At 38.0% G+C, this 24,781-nt stretch overlaps 1 protein-coding gene across 1 annotated transcript in view; it reads right to left on the bottom strand.

Annotated features, from left to right (window-relative positions):
• EPHA3 (EPH receptor A3) overlaps positions 1-24,039 on the bottom strand; it is a 352,724-nt gene extending 328,685 nt beyond the window's left edge. Inside the window, exons 1-2 of the mRNA XM_006033907.2 lie at positions 23,850-24,039; positions 21,847-21,911 (exon numbers count right to left, since the gene is read on the bottom strand). Coding sequence (XP_006033969.1) covers positions 21,847-21,911; positions 23,850-24,039 — 255 coding nt within the window. The remainder of the gene's footprint in view (positions 1-21,846; positions 21,912-23,849) is intronic.
• Between the last annotated feature and the right edge of the window lie 742 nt (positions 24,040-24,781).

Raw genomic sequence — 24,781 nt, 5'->3', positions numbered from 1 at the left:
CTTTCCCTATCTGTTGCTTCCACAACCTGCCATGTGCCATACAGAGACTCCCCATGACATACATGGTATGCATGATCTACTCTACCTTGACATCATAGCTGCTTTCCTTTCTCTCTTCTCATAGATGACTCACTTCCTCTCCTCTAGCCTTTTCCCCCCTCCATTTTTCCACCCTTTCTTTCTTTCCTTTTTTTCAGATTATTCTCTTCTGGATCTGGTCCTACACAGTCCTAATTCTGTCTGCCTCTGTGTAAGATTTATGATGGTCTTTTCCAAAATAATCACAATACTTCTTTTGGAGCGTAAGACATATAGGCAACTGTTGATCCTCTGGATCATTGTGTACACCAGGGATAGGAAACCCCCAGCATGTGCCAATTAGTGGCATAGGGAGACATTTTGCTTGGCACGCCAGGCACTCTCTTCTCTTTTTTTCTTTCTCCCCTATTTTTTGTTGTTGTTGTTTCTTTTTCCTTCTTTCTTCTCTTCTTTCTTTTCTTTCCTTCTTTTTCTGTTACTTTCTCCTTTTTCTCTCTCCTCTCTCTTTTTTCTCTCTCTTCTTTTCTTTTTTTGCTTTCTCTCTTATTCTTTCTTTCCCTCTTTCTTTTTCTTTCTTTTCATCATTTCTCCCCTCTTTTTCTCCCGCCCCACTTTTTCTCTTTTTTTCTCTCTCTCATCACAACGTTTAACAACAACAACAAAAAATACACAACAGCAAAAGTAGTACAAGAAGTTTTATTTAGTGTCACCAGGTTTAGAATTTTTAGAAAGCCTGGTATTTACTGTAAAAAAAAAAAAAGGCAAAATTTATTATTATTAACTATATTCATATGCAGCATGTCCTGCCATGTAACCTCCGCCCCGGTTTTGTTTTTCTGGCATGCCGGTACTCCGGCACCTTACAAGGTAGACATTGCGGTTTTTTTGGCACTCCAGCCAAAAACGCTGCCTATCCCTGATGTACACATAAGAGATCTTGTCAGATGCTTGATGAATCCATTTGCGGCTGAGAAGCCCAATCTGAGAGCACAGCTGCTTGTTACAAGTTTCACAGATTCGTATGTTGTCTATCTTGGAGTCCAAATTTACAGCATGCTGCTTTCTTCTTTCTCACTTTGCTTCCATCCTCTGGATCAAAGCCACTTCACATTAAACTGTACCCAGTGCCAGATGTTCCCTGCAGATAGGACAGGATTCTGCATGCTCCTCCCAGCTTTCTACATTGATGTGGAACAACTTCAGGTCATTTTTGTGCACATCATGGTACCATCATAGAGGTCAACCCTGCTTTCTAAAGCTGTCTCAAATCTCAGTCTACAAAATATTCTTGGGGATACAGTCTTCTCCCATTCTCCTGACATGGCCGATCCATTGCAACCTTTTCTTCTTGATAGTGGTTTCTCAGCGTCAATCTTGTGCACTCCTGTACTTCTGTGTTTGGTATTCTGTCTTCTCACTTTATTTTCAGGATCTTAGATGCAGACATCTTGTGCAGAAGCTGTTCAGTCCCTTGATATGCCTAGCCTATGTAGTCCACATTTCTGAACCATAAAGCAGGGAACCATAAATAAGAGTCATTTATGGTACATAAATGGTTCATTGAGTACACTTATGGTACTCAATGAACAAGCTGATTAATATGAAATGGGTACACGATCACTTATTCCAATGTGATCTTTCTTTCATTATTCCTTTCTTTTTTTTAGAAAATATATAATAGGCTATAGGTGTTTCCGTCATTCCTTGCAGCATTGTGAACACTGAAGCAAATCATTAATTCAGGTTTTTTTAAAGAAATCTCCACATTTATTAAATGATTCTGGCCACTGCTAAGAGGCTATAGCACTTCCTCCATTGACCAGTTCTTCCTCAAATAATTTAATACATTGTTCTTCTTTATTATGACCTTTTGATACTTTTCCTTATCATCATTTTTATAGTGTTATAAACCATCATGTAATCTTTCCAAGCCCTAACAGTCATCCATAAGTTGCTTACCCCACTAATCACTGATTGCTTATTGCACTTCTGTGTTCATCCTGTCTTTTCACAGCAAATGCATTTGCAGCCATTTGGAACCAATAACAGATTTTCTAATGCCTATTTCCTATCTCTGTCCTTTCCCTCCAGTACATTATCCCACTGGATTTCTCCCCCAATTTCTTCAAAGGTCACAAAATGTGTTTTGTTGAAATTTAACAATTTTATATTTAAGTTAATGGGTTTTTTTTCTTTTACCAAATAGTCAAATGCATCATTACCTGTACTCAGGACAAGAGAAATGAAAAAGACCCATTCAACTATCTACTTCATTCTCAAACTCATTGCAGGTACTTTTCTTGAAATGGACCATATTCTCAATTACATCAATGTAAATCTAGAATAGCTCTTAAGGGAATAGGGTTATACTGATTCAAACCAAAGAAACAAAGACAATTTAACACGGTATAGTAGGGGGTTAGATGGTTGTTATAAGTCTGTAGCAGGGCGGGGAAGGAAATATTATATATTTCCCTCTTATCCTATCCCATGGGTGCCATGTCAGGGAACCCACTGTGAATTCAGAGAAATTTGGCTCTGCTTAGCATGCAAAATGGCTACAAAAACAGGCCTCAATGCATTTAATGATTAAAGGATCGAGTTTCTGCCTGCATAACAGATCTGGTCTGTTAGTCCCCAACCAAGTTCCCCTTTATCAGGTAAAACAGAAACTAACCAATGTCATGAACAGAGATTGCCTTAACATAGTGAGAACATTTGTGTTAATGCTGTAAGAACTCTAATTATATGTAGGATGTTGAATATCTTCTACTCAAGTCCTTTCTGCTTGCATAAAGTCTACTGTTCGTGAACACAAAAAACTGGGACATAGGCATGGAAAAAATTAATAAAAAATAAAGAACTCAAAAGAAAGGTCAGATTCTATGCCTCTAAATCAGTTTCCATAAATGATGGGGGGAAATGATAGAAAAAAACCAGAGTTCACCAAATTAGCTTAATTTTTATGCAAAAAGCACTACAAGTGGGCATGCCGAAAGCTGTTTACATTCATTCATGGCAATGCCATCACCCCGACTGCTTAACTAGGTTAAACACACATCACGTTTGACTGATATTTGTAAATACCTCTGTATGCACCAGTGAGGATACACATGGTTTTAAAAAGTTACTTCAAAACATGTCAGACATAATCAAATGTAAATTTTATATCCGGTATAAAACAATATGGCAGACACTTCCCAGTGACATAACTGCATCAACCCACTGAAAAAAAGTCCAAAGATATACTCATCTTCCTATGATCCCAACACTCTTCAAACTGAATTTCAAAACTGAATAGATTATGCTCTTTTGTCATAACCTAACAGTTTTGTTTCCTTCTATAACTTTAAAATAACTGCCACTCCCCACTCTCTTCAGAATGCCTCGCTGTCTCCTTAGATTGAAGCATGACTCTCAGGCTCAAAAAAATATTTTCCATATCCAGATCTCACCATCACTAGCTTTCCAACTTAATATAACATGAATTGCACAACACTCAGTTTACATTCATCAGTATTATTAACTGATCTAACCAAACATACAATTTGCTCATAAGTGTGCGCTCCCCCACCTTATAAAAATCACCTACAGTATTGGCAAAAGCTTGAACAACAATGGAATTTACTAAGATGATATCAGGGTATGTAAATCTTTCCTCAAACCCCATACAGTTAGCATCACTTCATACTAATGTTCGATCCGCAAGCCTTTTTCTACTCTCTAAGTTTCTCCAGCCTCTCAAGGGTCTGTACGGAAGTTGCTTTCTTCACCATTTAAAGTGCTTTATTGCCATGACTTAACAGAAGTGTATGGCTTTACATCACTTTAAAAATGGGTAAAGTGCTTTAAAAATGGTACAGGGGGGTAGGTTGTAGCCGTGTTGGTCTAAGGACATAGGCAGACAAGGTTCCTTGGGTGAATTTGATATCTTTTATTAGACCAACCCAAATGGTTGGAGAATAGTTATTAAGCAAGCTTTCAAGTTCAAAAACTCAAAAGCTTGTTTTTGAACTCGAAAGCTTGCTTAATAACTATTCTCCAACCATTTGGGTTGGTCTAATAAAAGATATCAAATTCACCCAAGGAACCTTGTCTGCTTAAAAATGGTACAGCACTTTAAATTAACTCTTGTTAAATGAGGTATTAAATTTAAAATGCTATATTTTATAGCACTTTAGCAACCAGCAGCGCTTTACATAACTTCTGTATGCTGGTCAAATTTCTGACCAGTGGAGAAGGGAGAAGCTCCAGAAGGCTGCAGAGTGCTCCCTGTCTCCTAGCCTGGAAAGTGCAGGAAGGCTCAGAGGCCCTTCCCCCTTCCCACCCCCACCCCTTACTCCCCATGCACACACACCAAACACTGCACTTCTGTCATGTTTAAGAGCACTGTAAATTTATAGTGCTATTAGAAGCGCTCTAAATTACAGTGCTGTAAAATACGCATGGAACACTTCCATACACACTCTCAATGTATACATATATTGTGAAAAAGAAAGAAAGAATGTTAAAATACATTTAAAATACAGCCACGGTCTTTGCAGGAACAGAACAATGAAGCAGCTTCCATCCTCTGTGTCTATATGATCCTGTCATTTTCCACATCAGTTCAAAGAATTGGCATAACTGTGCAAAGCCCTTGTTTCAATTTGTGGCACTACTCAGCAACGCTTGCATTTATTGTGTTTAACAGATTTTAACTCTGTCTTGCTACCTTTGTGCTATGGTGACATTTACCATCTGCCTCTCCACTTACTAGTTTGTGAGAAGAGCTATTTTGCCTACAAAAGATTACTGGGGTAGAATTCAGACAGTCCATGAAAGCCAATGGTACTGTAATGGGGCAGGGTTGCAGCTGTGCTCCACATTCTCTCTGCGAGCTGCCTCCTTTACTGCCTCCTTCTGCCCCTTATCCAAATAATACAACAATACCAATTCACTTAATGTTCACCCCTGTAGATGTTTTCATTGTAGGAAAATGTTCTAATTTGAAAATCATTTACTGCTGAATGGATGCCACTGAATTACAGTCCCGGCAGGAGGGAAAAAGAGTTCAGCTACTCCACCAAAAATTCCTTCGGGCTACAGCATATTTACATAAATGCTCTGCAGTTTGTACAGTTATTACTGGGTTTTCGTAATAAATTAATTTACCTCCATGGGTAGTGCAGCAAAAGGTTGCTCAGGTAAGTCACCAATATATCTGGAAATATACAATATCAAGTTCCAGCAGCAATACTAGTACAACCGCTTTTCACATGTTATAGGATGTGTATAGTATGTCACTGTAATTTAGTGCAACACACACAATTAAAGAGAAGTAGCATGTACAGAGACTAGGTCTTCCAGGAGGAACTCTCCTGGGAATGATTTACCCTGATTGTTCCCAGGTTATTTTTCTACTGGAGCAGCCATTTTTACCCTGAGAGAAAAAGCCTGAACATCTGTACACTTGTATTTCTCCTGAATAGCATTCCCAGGAGAAACTGAATGTCTGTACAAGGCCAGGAAGTTCCCATTTTGGTTTTTTGTGACTTGAACTGTGCAAACACAATACAGATACAGATATATAACAACTAGGACATATAAATTCAAAGGAATATAAACCAGTGGATCAGCTGAAAAAGCAGTTTGAGTGAGTACTGCTTCATAGGGGAATGAGTTGGATGTGTAATGGGAACTGGGAGTCCATGAACAGGTGGCATTTTTAGAGATTCAGAAGGATGGAAGGAGGATTGATCCCCTTCCTCTTAGTGGGACCCTTGTAGCACACTTTCTCCAACCCAGACCATGGCTTTAGGAATGCAGTTTTCAGGGGAAAGCAAGCCAAAGAATGAAGGGAATAAGAACACCTGCAAAAGCAGTTTAAACATGGGTCTATGGGATACTGATGAGTCATCAAGCTTCTTCCTACAGTTTTCAAACTGGACATTGTCTTCCCTGTGCTCTGGGTGACCCCCCACACCATTCAACCTGGCTTTTTCATCTGAACTCCATTTCATCTCTCCCTCAACCTCCTTCTTTCCTCTTTTGCCATATATTCTTCACTTTCCACTATGTTCAGTTCTCCCCTCCCCTTTTTCTTGCCCCCTCCCAAATTTGGTTAAGCCTAAAGGATCTAAACATAAAAATAATACCCCAAAGCAGGGGAAACATGGCACTTCCAATACTGTCTCTCTGTTGGTATGTTATATCTCTCTTCCTGTCTACTGTCTATATTGACTACTTAAACAGAGATCTCTCTTGGGCAGAGATCATCCCTCATCTTAAGTCTGCATTGTGTCTAGCATCATTGTTGACTGATTGACCATGAGGTACTATTGTAATAATACATAATAATAGATGAAAGACCAGAAACTGGTCTCTGTCCAGCTACGGGTGTACAATCAATTGCCTACAAAAGGTTGCATTCCAGTTGAGGGCAATTCCCTCTTCTGGTAAAAAGGGGTTTGGACAGCACAGAATGAGTGAGGATATGAATTCCTACTTCCAGGAACCAAGATGAAGTAAAGTAAAGTAAGTAAACCCATGGGAATAAAGGGCCTGTACTTCCATATATCTCTTATGATCCCTTTCCCATGCATGAATGGCTATGTCAGGATCCAGGATGGTATTTGTTATAGCTCTACAGATCTCTAGACAAGGGACAAGTTAAGTTAAAACTGCTTAAAGACAGTTTCTATATTGAAATATCCAGCAGGTGGCAAAGCCAGAATAGCCACATCCCTACTCCATGCCTCTGACTTCATTTCTGCAGCCCCACAGGAGCTTCTCTGCATGTCAGTTCTCCATACAGGCAAGTTACTATATAGATGAAAACGGTATCAGGATCTAGTAGGACTGCCCTAAAATACCTATGCAGGAGAACTTTTAGCCCCACTGAAAACTTTCAGGTTCTTCTGAGTGAAAACTACATTTCAGTTTAAAGTTAACATACACAGTCATAACTTGTATTTTGGAATTTAGGCTAACTCCAATAAAACCATTCTAGACATGGTTGTAGGTGAAGTGTTGGTAAGTGCTATATCTATGGCAGTGGCTAATGCTGTACACTTACACCAGAATTCAATGGTAATGAAATATTCTTCACAGGAAAAACAAAACAAACACTATTTGACTAGTCTACACAGGTTATAATGTGGCTGCTAGCATTTAATATTTGGAAATTAAAAAAACAGTGATAAATCTATAGTATTAGATAAAGCTGAGTATATATCTCACCTGTAAAAAATGGTTATTTTGGTTTTAATTTGTCATTTCATTTTAAAATACAAGAGCCTATACAGAGCTGTTCCAAATTTGTTCCCCAGAGTCTGAACAAAAATCAATTTTCAGTCAACTGTGGAAGAACTGAGTCAAATGTCCCTACTTGCCCAGTGACTATTCTGTGACCAGCTCATAAATCACATTATAGAGCAGTGTGTTAGCCCGTATGTATACAGGCTAAGAGACAACTAATGATCATTCTGCATGTCTTTATTCCCCTTCTGGGCTTATGAAAATCAACATTTTCAACAGCTGGAAAATGTAGTTCTAGTCTGACAGGCATCAGGAAACAGATGATAGGTGGCAAAACCAACACAGACATGAAAAGACCAAGTGTCACACAGTATGGTAGAGCAAAGCTCTCTGTGTACATGGGTTCTTAAATAGTAAGTACTGTACATGCCATGTAAAAAAACTGTGACCATAACGTGTTTCACATTATGGATAACAGTAGGTGCACCTACATGTGACCTTTACTGTGGAGTTGACTAATTAACTCCGCAGTAAAGTGTCAACATCTACATGTATTAGGGTACAGTAAATTAATTAACTCCACAGTAGTTAGGGACAGTACTATTTTATGGCAGAGTACTTAACTCAGCCGAAATGTCTGTGTAGATGGTGACCCCTACACCTGGCATGAACTGCTCTGGAGTTTATCATGTTGCCTTAATGGCATGTGTAGATGCACCCCGTATGTCTTAGTCATAGACTAAGAGCACTATTAATTAATTCCAAAAAGAAAAAAAAATCTGGCATAACACCTTTTAACCCAAAGGGACTTTAGAAATTTAAGCTTAAAAAACAGAACACTCATGCTAGTACTATTTCACTTGGTTCCAAAACATTCATGTCTACAGGGTAGAAAACATCAGCTGCTTAAGAAAACATGAAGAGCATAATGAAAATTTACAGCAGAAGGTGATGAATATCACCAGTTCTACTTGAAATAGGTTAGGAGATGAGTTCCACTTGTACACTTTCAGTAGCACAGTGCCTCCAAAAACCACGCAAGGCTGATTTAATACAGTTCTAAAAGGAACAGTGCCATCTGCTGAATCCCCAGCACAACCTCCTGGAGCCTGCAGGCATTGATAGGGATAGGAGTGGATGGGCCTCGAAAAGACAGATTGATTCACATCAACCCTGTTCAGCTTGTGAAAGATGGCAAAACCACAGGGCAAAGGGGTTGGGCTGCAGACGCCAACTTCAAAATGTACAATACTTTCCCTGTCTTCACATTAGAGAGGCTTTCACATTTTTTGCAAACACAGTTGACTGCCTTCTTCTTTTTCAGTTCCAGTTGCCGATATGTTTAGTGTTGCTGCACGTTTTTTCAACAGCTGCAGCATTCCACCCATAGGTGACTGCATTGGAGGGAGGCTCAAGTGATTCAAGTATGAATGATGTGGAGAGTGCTCTGGATTCTTCAGGGTGATGGAGGCCATGTAAGTGCAAGATGATATCTGAGAAATGATTAAGTCCAGCTGAACAGGTTTTAAAACTTTCCCCAACTCACACACAGCCTCCTCAAAAAATACAAAAATCTGGAAGTACTACATCACCTGCAATGATAGGTATCAAGCTAATCATAGGTGAGTTACTATACAAATGAGAGGACACCGTTTTAGGAAGGGTGTGACTACATTAGCTAAACCAGCCTTGTAACTTCCTTACTAGCAACCCAACTGAAATCCAATAGCCAGATGAAATGACTGAATTCACAATTCCTTCCCTACTTTCCTGGATCACTGATAAACCTTTCTCTCCACTTCCTTTGTGGCTGCCTGTTCCTATTCTGTTCTAAGCATCTCTTCAGAAACCCGACAGGATTTGGGCTACTGCTGCTTCCAATTTTAGTGATGTTGGAGGCAACAGAAGGCATGAAAGGGTGGCTATGGTGGCATAGGGAAATTCTGAAGCACCAATACCAGGAGGAGAGCTAACTGAAACTGCAGGAGGTAGCTTTCCTCAGCTGCCAGAATACAAGAGGATACCAAGGGGACAAGCCAGTGCTAGCAACAGGAGGGGCAGAAGAGCCCTAGGGCCAGGCCAACAAAGAAAGGAAGAGGTCTGCTAAGAGCAGAACTGCTACTAAGGACAGGTGGCTGAACTAAAAATCTCATAACGACAGTTATACAGCATGGCTCTAATGGCTGGAAGTCTACCAGTGAGTTTGCTGCTGAGCTGACACACTAGTTTTCTGGCATTGGCAGCACATGCTCACAGTTTTTGATCAAGCAGTCCAGGCTTCAGTTCCTGCTGCTGACAATCAATGCAGGGGCATCATGTTATACTACTTCCCTACCTCAAAACTAGAGTACCTAGGGATCTGAACAAGCATAATATTGCAAGGTTGCTGGCAGAGGCCTAGGTAGACCCAGACTACACAACAGCTCAGGAAGTTAATAACGCATTCTTTCTTTACCAACCAGACTCACGAGAGCTTACCAAACATACTGCCCTGTGTGTAGAAGATGCGTTTTATGGGTGTGTCCAACTGAGCGCACACATGCAGTTTGGAGCACATCAGAGCTCTCCTAGGTGCCCCAAACCATATGTGGCGCAAATGTACCCATTCACCATGCTGCTAATTTGCAGCAAAATGCCAAAATTTGACACTGAGAGATCTCAATGTAAAAAATAACCACCACCGAAAAAGGTGGCATGGCACATTTGTCAGCAGCATGCTCTGCCAGAAATGGAGCCCGACCATCCGGAGCCACACTCTGGCTGCTGGTCAGGCTCTGTTTGGACAGACAGATGCTGCTGCTGCTTCAGGAAGCCCCCAGGACATCAGGTGAGGCTGCTGGGGCCAGCACAGGTGCTGGACCCAGCTTCTCCTACTCTACCTGAGACAATTTGGTGTGTACTGGCACACACTTGCAGCGGTATGCCCTGGGGCACAAACAGCAGCACAAATATGTGCCACTGCTATTTGTGCCACAGTGAACACACGCCCCTGCACATGCACGCTCATCTGGACACACCCTATAGTTCCTCATTTAAAAAGAAAAAATCAAGGCAAACTGTTTACAAAAATAATCACTAATTGCTAGACAGAGGTCAAAAAATAATTTATTTGCAAGGAGAAAGGTACACTAAGGTGTCAAAGTGATCATTACTAGAGGTAGCCTTTGGGTCTTTATAAAAGTGTGTTGTCTTACAGAGGCAAACAACAAAGCATATTATATATCTACTCTACCCAGGCACTACATGCTATATTCTCAATTCCATTATTTGCCAATAAGTTTCAGTTGTAAATTTAGACCATTTATCCATTTACCTTGAGGTTTCCTTTTAATAGGTAAACTTTGTTTTTTGCTACAAGCCATTCAGGCACAAGTAAACTAGCATGAAACACCAAGTTACTTCTATAGAGAAAGTCATTTAATTTTAATTATAAGAATCTCAGAAAACCAGAATGAATTAGTTGTAAACAAACACATTAGATGGTGACAGTTATTTTGCAGTGATATCAATGTTATCAGCAAGACAAATGATTTATGAAGATTGTTTTATAGACATTGTAGCTAATATTTTTTTGGCTCATATATTTAACCATTTTTCTCTCGATGCATGTCACCATGAATATGATCTAGTATTTACATTTAAGATATCACAAGACATTTTTCTTTTGTTTCCCCATTAGCTTTAGCAATTGATTGTTTTATTGCATTTTAGGCAAATAAATTCACCACAGCAGAAAATGAGAGATGATAGAGAAATGTAATAATAAAGCTTTCTTTAGTAAGAGAAAAATACCTAATGGTGATCACTTTTCTGATAACTTCTCACAAATGGTCTGCATTTATGCTGACAGACTGACAGAAATGCAATTCCTACCCATGAGGGAAATGATACTGTTTCTAAGTTTTGAAGTTAAAAGGAAATATGGGAAGTTGGAACACATGCAACACTAGTTCTAAATAAAATCTTTATTTAGGCCTTAGAATAGTAGCTGAAACTTGCTGGTTTTTGAAACCACAGAAAAATGATATCCAACTTGTAACAACCTACTACACAAATAGCACAATGATTGATTATATAACTAATTAAAGAAGATGGTTGTTCAATATTTTATCCCCAGTCTGAAAAAGGATACTGCGCTTACTGCACCCTTCTTTGTTGTTGCTGTTGTTTTTGAAGTATTACTACAATTTATTTGGAGTGTCAGAGAATATCATGAAAAAGATTAATGTTAACAAAAGTGGCGATCCTTGCTATAGAAAGAACTACTCTTCTTTTAATTAGAATTAAAATGTTTTCGATTACCTTACAGAAAGTTATCAAAATCTTGGAAAAGCTGACAGAATATAAACATTACCACAGTCATCTAAAAGTGTAAAGGAAGGCGTAGATTAAAATTAGAATTTATTAAAACAGTCAATTAATTATAACAATTTTTGCATTTTTCATTCACATTTTAATAAGTCCTTTCTTTTTAAATAAAAGTGAGTGACTCTTTAGACCTGGAAAAATACTGCACAAGTATGTATGAATTTCAAAAAAATATTTTTGTACTATTAGTCACCCCCTCCATTTTTTCCCCACTCAGCTTCAGCTAAAATAAGCAAGTTATTTTGATTTTTTTTATTTAAAAAATAACTGAGGTAAGAAATCAAAGCCAACTAAGGCAAACACAAGTTAAATCCAGCCCCCCTGCTTCTATTCTAAGGCTGTGAATATGCATCTGATACGCAAAATCTGGGCACAAAAGAAATTCCTCAAAAAATCCAGACCCAGGCAAACAAAACACAACACATGCACCACCATTTTCATCTGCACTTGGATGCTCCAAAACTTACGTGGCTACGAAGAGGAAGAAAACTACAGAATTACAAACCAGGAATTTTACTTGAGCTATGTGCTAGCAAAATGAAGCGGACAGTCTGAAAAAGTTTCCACTTTGCAAACTGAGCCATGACTGAAATCATTTAAATGAATGCTATTTTGTTTATTTAGAAATAGAGAAAATGTAAATGTCTCATAGAATTACAGAGCAAAATTCTTCATCTTAAGGGTATTACACATTAAACAAAACCGTGTGCTAATACGGAGAAAGAAGTTTCATTCCAAAGGAATGACACTTTACAAATTTTTATAGTCACAAGAAATATATATAGAAAGAGGGTCTCCCTGATTAAACAAAAGTTTTAAAATTCATACTCAATCTATATATCTCTATAGATAGATATAAATCTCGCTCTATATATATATCTATAGATATAAGAGAAGCTTTTTAAATTCATACCCAGTCTATAGATTTATATAGCTATAGAGATATAAATTGGGTATGAATTTTAAAATTTCTCTAATTTAATCAGGTAGATGCTCTTCCTTTTTGGAAGAAGATCAAGTATGCAAATACTCTATTTTAGATATAGATCAGACATCAAATTTCCAAGTTACCCAGAATCCTCAGATATAAAATACCAAAAATAAAAAAAAGATTTTCTCGATCAGCTATTCAGTATAAAAAACATTTAGACAGTCATTTACAAAGCTAGAAACTTAGGTGGTTATTTCTGACATGCAGTTGTCAAAATATTCTGCTTGCATCTCAAGTACCACTCACACAAATCCTGAAATCTATGAGGATGGTCTACAATATATACAGTTGGTAAGAGACCAGGCCTCAGACGTAACATCAATAATCTTGGTATTCAATAAAATGAGTTATCTTCAATTAGAGCTAATTAATTGCTACTACTATTGAACAGGAAAATGCACCGTATAGGAAATAAAGCATATGCTTCCATTTTGTAGCAGTATTTAAATATTTAAAATATATAAAAGGAGATATTTTATATTTTAATCTTAAGTTTAAGTTCCCTTCCTATAACTCTGTTTAATCTTTAAGCACTTTATAAACATGTTATGAAAACTTACACAATTAATGCACTGGGTTATATCCCCATTTCAGATAGGGAGAAAACCAAAGGCACACCAAAAGGCAGGATAAAAAATTTTCAAGGCCAATTTGCAACCATGTAGTCAGTTAACTTTAAAGGTGTAGAAAAGATGATTATTTATGAATATATATATAGATAAAAGAACATAAATGAATATATATTTTCATCTGTAACTGCTTTAGAAACTAAGGAACCAATTTCAATCATCTGTGCTTTCAAGCACCTCTACCATCGTTTTGTGCATCTAGACCTCACAAGCACTAAAGTCACTTTTTGATGCCAGCACTAGCTCTACAATGCACCTTGGTGGATATCCCTTCTCCAAGTGGTTTTTGATTAACAGCCATTTTACTAAGACTTTCTGTAACATAGACAAGTTCAACTAGGAAGATTTCCTTTCACCCCACCTAGTCATGAACGACATCCAAAAGCATATTTTATAGAGATTCTTCTTCAGACCCACTCTTCCACAAATCCCATGAAGAAGGCCAGAAACTGTACAGGGTGCCAAGCATGTCAGCAAAAGACAGGAAGCAGAACAAGTTTAGTGTGGGCTGTCATTTTCAGAGTTTGGACTTCAGTGCAATAGAAATGTCATTCTAAGATGTGAAGAAAATATATTGTCTTTTCACAGTATTTTTATAAAAGGGGAAGGGAAAACCACATAAATAGCCTTCTTTATTTTGGTCCTGCTTTGGCACAGCCCAGTTAAGCACATGCTTAATTTAAATCACATGCTTTTAAACAGAAGGAAATCAATGGGATTATCACATGTGCTTATGTGCTTAGCTGAGCAGGGAGATAGCTAAGCAGAGGCACAGCAGTGCAGCTCTGCACTCAAAGCAGCTACACAGTATGTGAGGCAGTACTCCTGCTGCACCAACTGCAGCAGCACAATCAGCTGCTGTTATGGCAACAACTGTTCTGCACCCAAGGTAGCACCTGGGGCTATAAACCTGTCCCCTCCCCTGTTGGCCAGTTATGCTACTATAGTTAAGCACTACAGGCAGTCCTCGGACTTACAACACAATTGGTTCCTGAAAACCGCATCTTAAGTCAAAACGTAACTCGGAACCAATTTTCTCATCAGAAACAATGTTATAAATAGGGGATTGGTTCCTGAACCAAGGCCCGATACCCTATTTTCACTAAAAATACCCCAGAATTTTGTACTCAGTCTATTATAGAGTAATATAATAGAGTAATATAGCTACATTAATGTATTTATATTGTAAATAGCGATCATATTGATTTGGAAGGACTTCTTAGAGGTGACTTTGCTGGACTTTTTGAAAGGCTCTTGGTTAGACTTCTTGAAGGGCTCTTGGCTGGAGTCTTCTCAGAAGTCTTGGCTGCAGGTTTTTCTAGAGTCTATTCTGCTTTCTTTAAGAAAGTGCCCAAGGAAGTTTGGACAGATGCATCTCCAGGGAGACAAGCGATGCAGCGAACTTGTTCGCTGGCATGATGTCGTATTGGATCAAGCGTTGTAAGTTGAAACTGATGTCATAAAGTTGAAACAGGGTGTCAATTTATAAACACTGTAAGAATGAAATGTTGTAACTTGAAACATTGTAAGTCGAGGACTGCCTCTACTTAAAAACTTTGCTGAATGACAGCTTCATGGGGGCCTCATGAGAGTCTAAATTAAAGATGAGAGCAGGACTCCTAGCACAAATAAAGCTTGTAGGACCTAGCACTACATTTCTCTCTGTGAATATTTTTGGAGTTTGGGGCCTCCTAGTCTCCTGTACATGTCGGCAAAAAACAAAACAAAACAAAACAAAACAAAAGGTTATGGGAAGTAATGTAACCCAGGGACATGAGCACCAGGATAGATGTTGGGTAGTTGTGAGTTCTAATCTTGCCTTCAGCAAAGATTTGCTGTGCTGCTTTGAGTAAATCACTAAACTTCATCTTCCTTCATTTTCTCACCTGGGAAAACAGCAGCTACAACTGCTTAGCACACAAAGCTGTTCTAAGGATCCACTAGTGTCTGTCAAGGGCTTTATAGACCTAGAAACGCTGCTTTGTGGAATGGTGGGAACATCATCCAATGCAGTGGTTCTCAACCTTTTTAGAATCAAAGTACCCCTCGGAAACGACTATGGAAAAATAGTAGAGAAATTCTTCTTTGGCAAAGAACTCAGAACATATCAGGTCAGAACATTTTTAACACTACGGATTCCTTTTTGAAATCTCTGGGTGCCTATACACATGCAGCAAGGCTGCTCTGATGCACTGTAATTACAACACATCAGAGCAGATTTGATTAATGAAGTCTGCTGGAGCATGGTAATTATCACACTCCCATACACTCCAGTGTCACATGTATCAGCGTCCCCACGCTGAAAAATGGTGGTGGGGCACTTTAATTAAAGCTCGTTCAATTAACTTTCGTTAAAGTGCTGCCACTGCCATTTTTCAGCATGGGGATGCTGATACATATGATGCTCCAGGTGCTTTAGTTAAAGTGCCCTGCCCACACTCCCCAGAGCACATCTATAAACACCCTCTGGGTTTGTCTTGTGAATCATGTTTGCACACCCTGGTTGAGAATCACTTATTTAGAGTGACAAAATATTTTATCCTATTGAAAAATCTGAAGGAAACTTACCTCTTCATTTAGAGTTTGAATCCTGCTCCCATTTTAATCAACAGAAAAAATGCCTATTGGCTGAATTGGAGCAAGAATACAAAATATTCCAGAAGCAGCACAAATTGTACTTCTTCTTCTCCAACTTCCTTGAGATATGCAGCTGCTCTCATACACAGGACTATGAGACTGAAAACAAAAGCAAGGAGGAGACAGGAACACTTATCCCAAAATTTTCAAAATCAAATGCTTAAAAGTATGGCACTTGGATCTACAGCCAGGGAGGAAAGGTCAGAGGAAAATAGGATGAAAATATTTTGTCACTCTAGATCACTGATTCACAACCTGGGGTGTCACGCAATATTAGCACAATGTTGCACAATGTGTGCAAAAATAATGAACATCTACAACTATCCAGTTAGTGTGGAGCTAGACCAAAGTGGCCTTACGGTTGAATAAGCTACCTCCAGATGTAAAGCAATTCATCCAGCCTTTGAAATTTTTGCTTATACCGGAAGTCCTCGACTTACAATGTTTCGAGTTACAACATTTAGCACTTACAACATTTATAAATTGACACCGTTTCAACTTTATGACGTCAGTTTTGACTTACAACGCTTGATCTGATGTGATGCCACACTAGTGACCAAGTTCGCTGCGTCACTCATCTCCCAGAAGAACATCTGTCCAAACTTCCTTGGACACTTTCTTAAAGAAACCAGACAAGACTTCAGAAAAACCTGCAGCCAAGACTCCTGAGAAAAGTGCAGCCAAGAGCCCTTCAAAAAGTCCAACCAAGAGCCCTTCAAAAAGCCCAGCAAAGTCACGTCAAAGAAGTCCTTCCAAATCAGTATGACTGCTATTTACAATATAAATACATTAATGTAGCTATATTACTCATCTATAATTGATCGAGTACAAAATTCTGGGGTATTTTTGGTGAAAATAAGGTATTGGGCCTTGGTTCAGGGACCAATCCCCCATTTATAACCTTGTTTCTTATGAGAAAATTGGTTCCATTTCACAACTTTTCGACTTAAGACGCGGTTTTCAGGAACCAATTGTGTCGTAAGTCCGAAGACTGTCTGTACTTTGTTGATGTTGATCATAACTAAGGCAGTTGATCTACAAATAGGTATGATTTATTGGAAACAAATGCAAAGAATGGCTGTTTACTAACAGAAAGACAAAATAAACACACAGTTTCCCTATTTCTGGTAACCACAGTGAAAATAAACAAATTCCAGCAGCAAATAAATGTTAATGGTGACATGCAAGATAGATCAGTCCATCTCCTAATCAGAATGTGGACAAAAGGTTGCATTTCATATTAGCAGTTGTGTATCATGAAGATGCATTCAATTTGACCAAAGAACATGTAACTAGGGTCAGAGCCTAGTCATCTTAGTCATGCAAGAGATCATGCTGAAACGAACATGAATATTCACATGAATATGCAGAGCAGGAATCAGGCTCTACTCTTTGTCCTGTATGAATTATCCATCACATTAGTATTGTATGTTACTGAAGTGACTTGTCTACTCCTCCCAACCCCCACATCTGTGCTGCTATAATTTACGTGAATTGCAGTTAATGATCACTTGTGTTATGCTTAATCAGCATATCAATAATATCCTCTGCAAAGACTAAGTAGTTCTTCTTTTTTTTCCTTTTAATGAAACCTATAGAAATGGAACTGGTATTTGACTGATTGACAGCACAAAAGGTTGCATATGCAGGTGCTAGCGATGGTACTAAGGGATAGGGGTTTTGTGGCTGCTGCCAATCATGTTCAAGGATAAGCAAATCCAACTATTACATTTTTAATTCAGTTGCTTTGCTTTCTGGAGGGGCTGATGCTTTGTCTTTAACTGTTTTTAATGAGCTTGACCAGCTTAGTGTTACTGATGCCAAAATTGTGGATGTGTGGGATGGTTCAAGGAGTGATCACATTTTTACAGGGTGATATTATCAACCAGGGGCTAAAACACTGCCATCAGAGAATTATTATGTGGGACACAGAAATGTCTGAATACCAATGAGCTATAAATCTTAACATGAATATTCAGGAATTTCTGAAAGCTGCTATTATATATCCCCAAGTCAAATCAGATTTTTAGAATGAGACGTATTACAGAATACTGAGCATGACAACCAAGGCTTGTCATTTTTTTTAGAATCAACTGTCAACAGCTCAGCTAGCATGATGAACCTAGAAAAAGTTTTAGACATTGTTTGATAAATCACTAGAAGATTTCATTTAATTTTAATTTTATTTTATTTAAATGTATATTTTATTAGTCACCCTCCTCAGCATACTTGCATTTGCAGCTTCTGAGAATACTGCTGGATCTTGGAAAAGAGTTGGCACAATACCAACAGTCTCATTTGTGAATCACAGCCTCAAGTGTAGCTCTATTAGCTTTACCTTGTAAATCACCAATCCGCTATTAGCAATGTTTCAATATGATGTGACATCTTTATTATAATGTTTTCCACTGAAGTTTAAGTTAATAATTTTAGTTAGCTTGAAGACAGATGCAGCCATATTTACAGGTTTTAATTAATATAGTATAAATAAAGTGCTATGTAAAGGGTGTTTCTCTTTTCCACGGTTATTTGACTTCTCTTTTAAATCACTTTTATGGTACAATGCATGCTAAATAGGAAAAAAGGTGGTTGGTCTAATTAAAAGATATCAAATCTACCCAAAGAACCTTGCCTGCCTATGCCCTTAGACCAACACGGCTACAACCAAAACCCCATGCTAAATAGGATACTTTTTACTACTTCTCTTGTTTTCTATTGATGTTTCAATTTTTATACGGAAAACATCAGAACACTTAGGAAAAATGTTTCAGATCTGGTTCTCTTACACACACAAAGAAACGAGACATAAATGAATTTACTGCCTTGTGACTTCAGCCTAAGGATTTTATTATCTTGCAAGCACATCAGTACAATTCAATGATTTACCTCAGCTTATTCCCCATGGATATTATGATAGGAAGGAACAGCACACATAAGAAAAGTTTGGGCAGACTTACCAAAACCAATACTGACTTGCAAAAACTAATAAAAATGCTCTGTGAGATCTGGGGGTGCTTTTATAGTGGAAGGGAACCTAGCAAGTTTGTTTTTCTTACAGCCCCCAGCATGTCCTATATCATTCCCCTGCCAGCTGCTTTGCCTCTTGCTGCTTTAGGTATCTGAGACAGGAGGGATACAGCTGCAGGAAGATCAGAGCAGCACAGGAGACCAAGTGACTGCCAAAAGAACAAAAAGTGCCTTTGTAAAACAAAACACAAAATAGACAGCTAAAAACTGATGAGCTAGGAAATTTCTGGGGAATCCCTTTCTGGATACCCAGCTCAACAAGGTTTCTCACTGGAAAGTCTATGGGAACAGCCATGGGATATATGGATTCTAATACCCATCTTCCTACTTATTTTCCATGAGACTTGGAACCATTTTTGAAGGCTTTTTCTGAAGAGGCAAAAGAGAGATGCTCTCTGTATAAAGATTGTAAAATATATTAATACTGTAACAGAAGTGAGTAGTTTCAAAACATTTGTTACTTACAAAGCAGGCTCTAGCCATTATTTACTAACTGAATCTTGAGAGAGAGATACCCATGCTGTAAGCAATGTACCGAGAAAGACTGAGAGCAGACAAGTTAGTAGTCTTGAAGCTACAGAAGGGGTCACACTAACTCTCACAACTAGAGCTCTAAAATTCACAATTTCCAAGCCTACAATAAGACCAGGAGCCAGCTTGTCACAAGGAAATCGGCACACACAACCAGAACCAGCAATTTTTTCAAAGAGTTCATCTACACTTTTAGGAACCTAAATATAACGACTACATTTTCACATATCCAAGCCATCCCGTGGGGAACTCACTATATTGAGTAGGTAAAAACGTAATACTGTAGATGAACATTAAACATATGATTTTAAAAAAAACAACACCCCTTGTCATTACTATTTTGAAACCTAACTATTCTCTGCAGGCACAGTTTTGTTTCACAGATGTACAATGTCATAACTCAATATCCTTCAAGCAAATTCTGGATGGAGAAAAGTGCAGAAATCACACTAAAAATTATGACTCATGAGGACTTACTGCAAGACGGGAAAGATTTTCTGAAGAGTTTAGCCTCCAAGAACAGGTCCTGTTTAGGTGCCTAACTACCTGATTGGTAGCCAGAAACTTTCATGAGTACTCACTGCCTGGCAACTCCAATAGAGAAGGTTGAGTCATGACAGAGTACATCCATAAAACAAAACAGACGTAGAAGTTGACAAATGATCGATTTTAGCATGATTATTTAAAAATGTTTTTAATTATGTGCTAGACCACTGAAATCTGAGATTGCACATACTAACACCTTCTGACCTTCTCGATACCATGCTAACCACTTTCAGTCATCCTACACCCACGTAAATACCAGAACCCTGACTCAAATTATGCTACCAACCATTCCAGAAAAAATGATGAATCTTAGTGAATGTGATAATCTAGAAGATTTGGCATTCCATCAATTGCAAGCTGTGGTAGGAAGAAAACCAGACAAAAGTTGAGTGATCCATCAGCATGCATGATATGAAGCAGCCACAATAAGGAGGAGGTAAAATTACCTTAGATTTTGTGATCTTATTTCTCAGTGAGCTAATGCAAAATTGCACTTAAGCAATTTAGACCTAATTTTCCTCAAGACTATGATCCGGAAGGAAAAGAAAAGCCTAGAACTCCATTCTGAATTTAAAAAAATGATATTGCTGAACTTACTGTGGGATGGACAAAGGCCTCAGATACATGAATGCAGCTCAAAATGAAAATAGGATTAATCTCCATCTCCATCAAATTCAAACACTGAAATTCTCTCCCAATCTATCATCATATTCAAACAGCAGTCACAAAAAAAAAAAAAAAAAAAAAAAGGTGTTTTAGCCACCATTTTCCTGCCTGATCTTCAGTGGAAAGTAGCTGAGACCAAAGATGGAAAGGAATCTTTTAGTATGGCATACAAGAGAATGTCCCTGCTAGGGGTGATGGGATCAAATGGAGACAGGAGAGGAGAAAACTTTTAACAGAGGATGGAAGCAAACTTTCCTACTGGTAGATATATTAAGCTATGGAATTCTTTCCCAATGGGAGGCAGAGAAAATATTGCTGCTTTTTAACTGTGACCATACAAAAAACTAGATAAAAAATGTACTGGCGGGAAGAATCCTGCATCGTCAAATAGAAGTGGAGTACTGTTTTAGCCTAACCAGTACTTATCAAAGATGTCATTTCTCCTTCCATAATTGTTATAGCAGATAGAAAAGAGCTAAATAGCTGTTTCACCAAAAAAAAGTAATTTCATATGGTCATATTACACATACATCTCTTGCTTGTAAGATAAATTACCTTTTTAATAAGTTTAAACATTAAAAGCAGAGAATTCTGGAACTAGATTCTTTCACAGACCCAGATAAGAAAGTCAGTTTTATTTCCTGCAGATAAAAGTTGCAAACATACCAAGAAAAAAAATCCATAACAAAATTAACCAGACATTTTCCTTCCTTAATGAAGTGCTCACTAACAACAGATCACCAGAAAGGCACAAAATAGATACTTTAACATCTATTGAAAACCCGTTTACACATTTTCCTATTACTTTCATCTGAGTGAATCAGAAAATAGTGTTAGAGCATGATTCTGCACTATGTTGTAGAAACATATACATAGTTGAAGAACTGGGAAGGATCTTTGCAGGTAATTTGCATAAAATGGGAAGTCCCTTCCCTTTCATTCTTTCTAATCAGGATGATCTCACTAGGGGATACATGCAGCATGGTCTATTTTCTAATGAAAAGGTACCATAGTAATATAGCACAAACCATAACTTTCAACTTTAGAAAAGACTATTTTTGATGCTCCAAAGATCCACAGCTATTGCACAGTATTCTCTGAAGAGGAAACAATGGTTAAATAGCACATTGATCTGTAGCAGCACTTTCCCATTTCACAGTCTAGTGAACTCACCCCATGTGATGGGTAGGAGATCCAGCCCAGCTCCCCTTGAATTGCTTTTGAATCCAGCAGATTAACTACAATAAGAAGACAAAATGAAGAGGAATGAGTTTAATTTGCCTCTGTCCAGTTAACCTCAGTTATCCCCTACTCAAAGATTTGTGTTTATTTGGGGTACTTGCAAAACAGTCAATTTGTTCAGGTGGTCTGGCAATTTGCTACAAAAAAACAGACAAATGAAAAAGGATCAACATGTTTATATTAAAAAGTCAAAAGTACAGAGGAACTAGAACTTTTAGAAACAAAAGTACTGGCAAAAATAAGCAATGGATCTCTGTCCAAATTAATTACAGCAGGGGGTGGTGATGAAGCACTTACATCATCTGCACAAACTGCCCTGTTCTTCCCTCAGATGCCTGAAATTTAGGTCATTTAATTTAACCAGATACGTGAATACTTAAAATCATTATTGGATTAAAAGCTTTGCATGTACCACTTTTAATACAAAAATAAAAAACGCCGACTGAAGCCTTAATCCGTTCTACTTTCTGATCTAATTTATTCCCCAATTCACCCTGGACTCATAGTGTATTTCCTAAATTGCATTAGGTAAAACATTTAATAAATAGATGCTTTCACTTCAATAAAAAACACCTCTTAATGATTCTGCTGCTGCAAGGCTAACCTCAACTTTCTTCTATTTTTAAAAATGATCTATTATCAGAGTGCAGTTTTGTTTGGAAACAGTTTGAAATTTTAATTCTCTACTCAATTAATTGACAGTTTTGTTAAAGTCTTATTTTAAAGAAGAGAGGTTCGAATAAAAACCATATTTTTGACACTGTTTTTTACAAACACAAAAATAATTTCATTAACTCATCATGAACCATTTAATTAGATTCTAAAAGCAACTGATCCCTAAACTACCCATTTATTATCGTAAGCCAGAAAAAGTGAATCAGTATATACTAACAACTACAAGGAATGTATACGAGTACAAGTTAATAAGAAATCATTAAGGGACAACACAACAGCCTTGATTTCCATCAATACATAGATCCAAGCACCTCCAATATTTGCATCTTGTAATTTCTTTTAACTATGGAAATTACTGATAATGAAAAAAGCCAGAAATCTCATTTCACATATGAGGAAATTTTAACATCTCAATATGATGGATCTACCAGAAATAACTGCAACAATCTAGGCATTTCTGTCAAGGGTTCTTCTGTTTGTAAGCCTGAAGGGTTGTCACTGTTCCGAGGACCAGATGGTGTGAGTATTGGTGCTCAGAGAAAAGAAAAGAATGGGACTAGGAGGAAAAAGCATGTAAAATTGTCCATAAATCTGTTAAGTAGTGTGCCATTTGTATTAATTTTGGCATCCTCCTTGACTTGCTATTTAATTTTTGTCATCGTTAGGAAAATAAAGCTATTAAGCCCCCTCCTCCCCCCCCCCCTTTTTTTTTTTTAAACCAGAGTGGGGAGGTGAGGGGGTGGTGAAAGGCAGACACACAAAATCAGAGAGAGAGAACAGAGAATGCATCGTGATAAAAAGAAAAATAAATATATTTTCACATTTGTGTTATTTCACAATGAATGACTTATTCTCCAGTCTGTGGAATGAAAAACACTTCTCCCTTAAAGTTATATCCCTACTTTATAAAAAATGGGACTATGAGTTATTTCTTTTTTTCCCTTATCTAGGGAGTTGTAATGGTGAGTGCAACACTGAGAAGAAAATTGCTATTAATATCCCTAATGTAGAGCAGGGTGGTACCTTGGAGACTGTTTCAGAGGGGCATGAGTTTTCATAAGTAACAACCTACTTTCTCACACGTGGCTGTTGCCTAGGAAAGCACATTCAGAATCTCTTTTGTATGTCTGATGAAGTAGACTGCTGTCTATGAAACCTCATGCCTCCAAACCCATTGGTCTCTAAGGTGCCAGCCACCCTGCCCCATCTTTTGCCTGATTTCAGACAAACTCGCTAACCGCCTCTCTGATATCACTAACATAGTTTAGTCAAAGTGTGGAATCCAGTATAGCTGGGATGAAGCTGTATAACAGTAAAACCAGGGCGTGTTAAGGCTTTAAGTGGGTTCACAGAGCCTTGGACAAGTAACTTTGGAGTGAGTTTTGTCAAGTCAAACATCACATGGGCCCCCTGCCACAATTCAATGGCAATTGGCAAAAGTGTTCCCATTTCTCAACTCCCATGAAGAGTGAGTTTACTGGGATAGTAAATCCTCTGGGCTCTAAAACATTCTGGGTTAAGGTTCCTTCAGTGCTTCCTACTGGACCTATTCTCTTTTCCATACAAGATTTAATTAATCACTGAAAGTCATGCTTTCTACCCTAATGGTCAGGAACTTCCTTACAGATACGTAGTGTCCCCTTCTTTGATACCCACTGCGTGAACATGAGTGTTTATACCCAGGGTCCTGAGGTGGCCCAGTACCTTTACATGAATAAATATAGGTCATTTTCTAGCAGTTTCCTCTCACCATTAGGTGTATAGCACAAGTGTTCATATGTAGCAATACTCACAAGTTACAACACCAATCAAAATGAACAAAAAAAAGTTACAGAACAGCAGCAACCATGTAATTTAGGCTTAAAAATAGCAACCAAATCAGCTAACGGCAAAGCCCGGAAAATTCCTCTTAACAGAAGAGAGGTGCTGAAAAATCACAATAACAACCTGGTTCTAATCCAAAGCAGTCCCTTTTATAGCACAAAGACTGAATGCAAGATCTTAGTCTGACATACAATTTTCTTGGTTTTCCTCTCTGATCATTTTTTATGCATCTTATATATGTTTCACTAGCATTTGGAAATACTTATTTACTGATAAATTCAGGAAGGTGGGAGATGTTCTCTAGGATAATTTTGTGATGAACTGATTCATCAGGTAGCCATCTCCTGTTCAGTCTTATACTTTTCCC

This window comes from Alligator sinensis, unplaced genomic scaffold (assembly GCF_000455745.1).
Source record: "Alligator sinensis unplaced genomic scaffold, ASM45574v1 scaffold918_1, whole genome shotgun sequence".
In the NCBI taxonomy this organism is placed as follows: domain Eukaryota; kingdom Metazoa; phylum Chordata; order Crocodylia; family Alligatoridae; genus Alligator; species Alligator sinensis.
The sequence above is the reverse complement of the archived record's forward strand: the minus strand, read 5'-3'. Positions and strand labels throughout refer to the sequence as shown.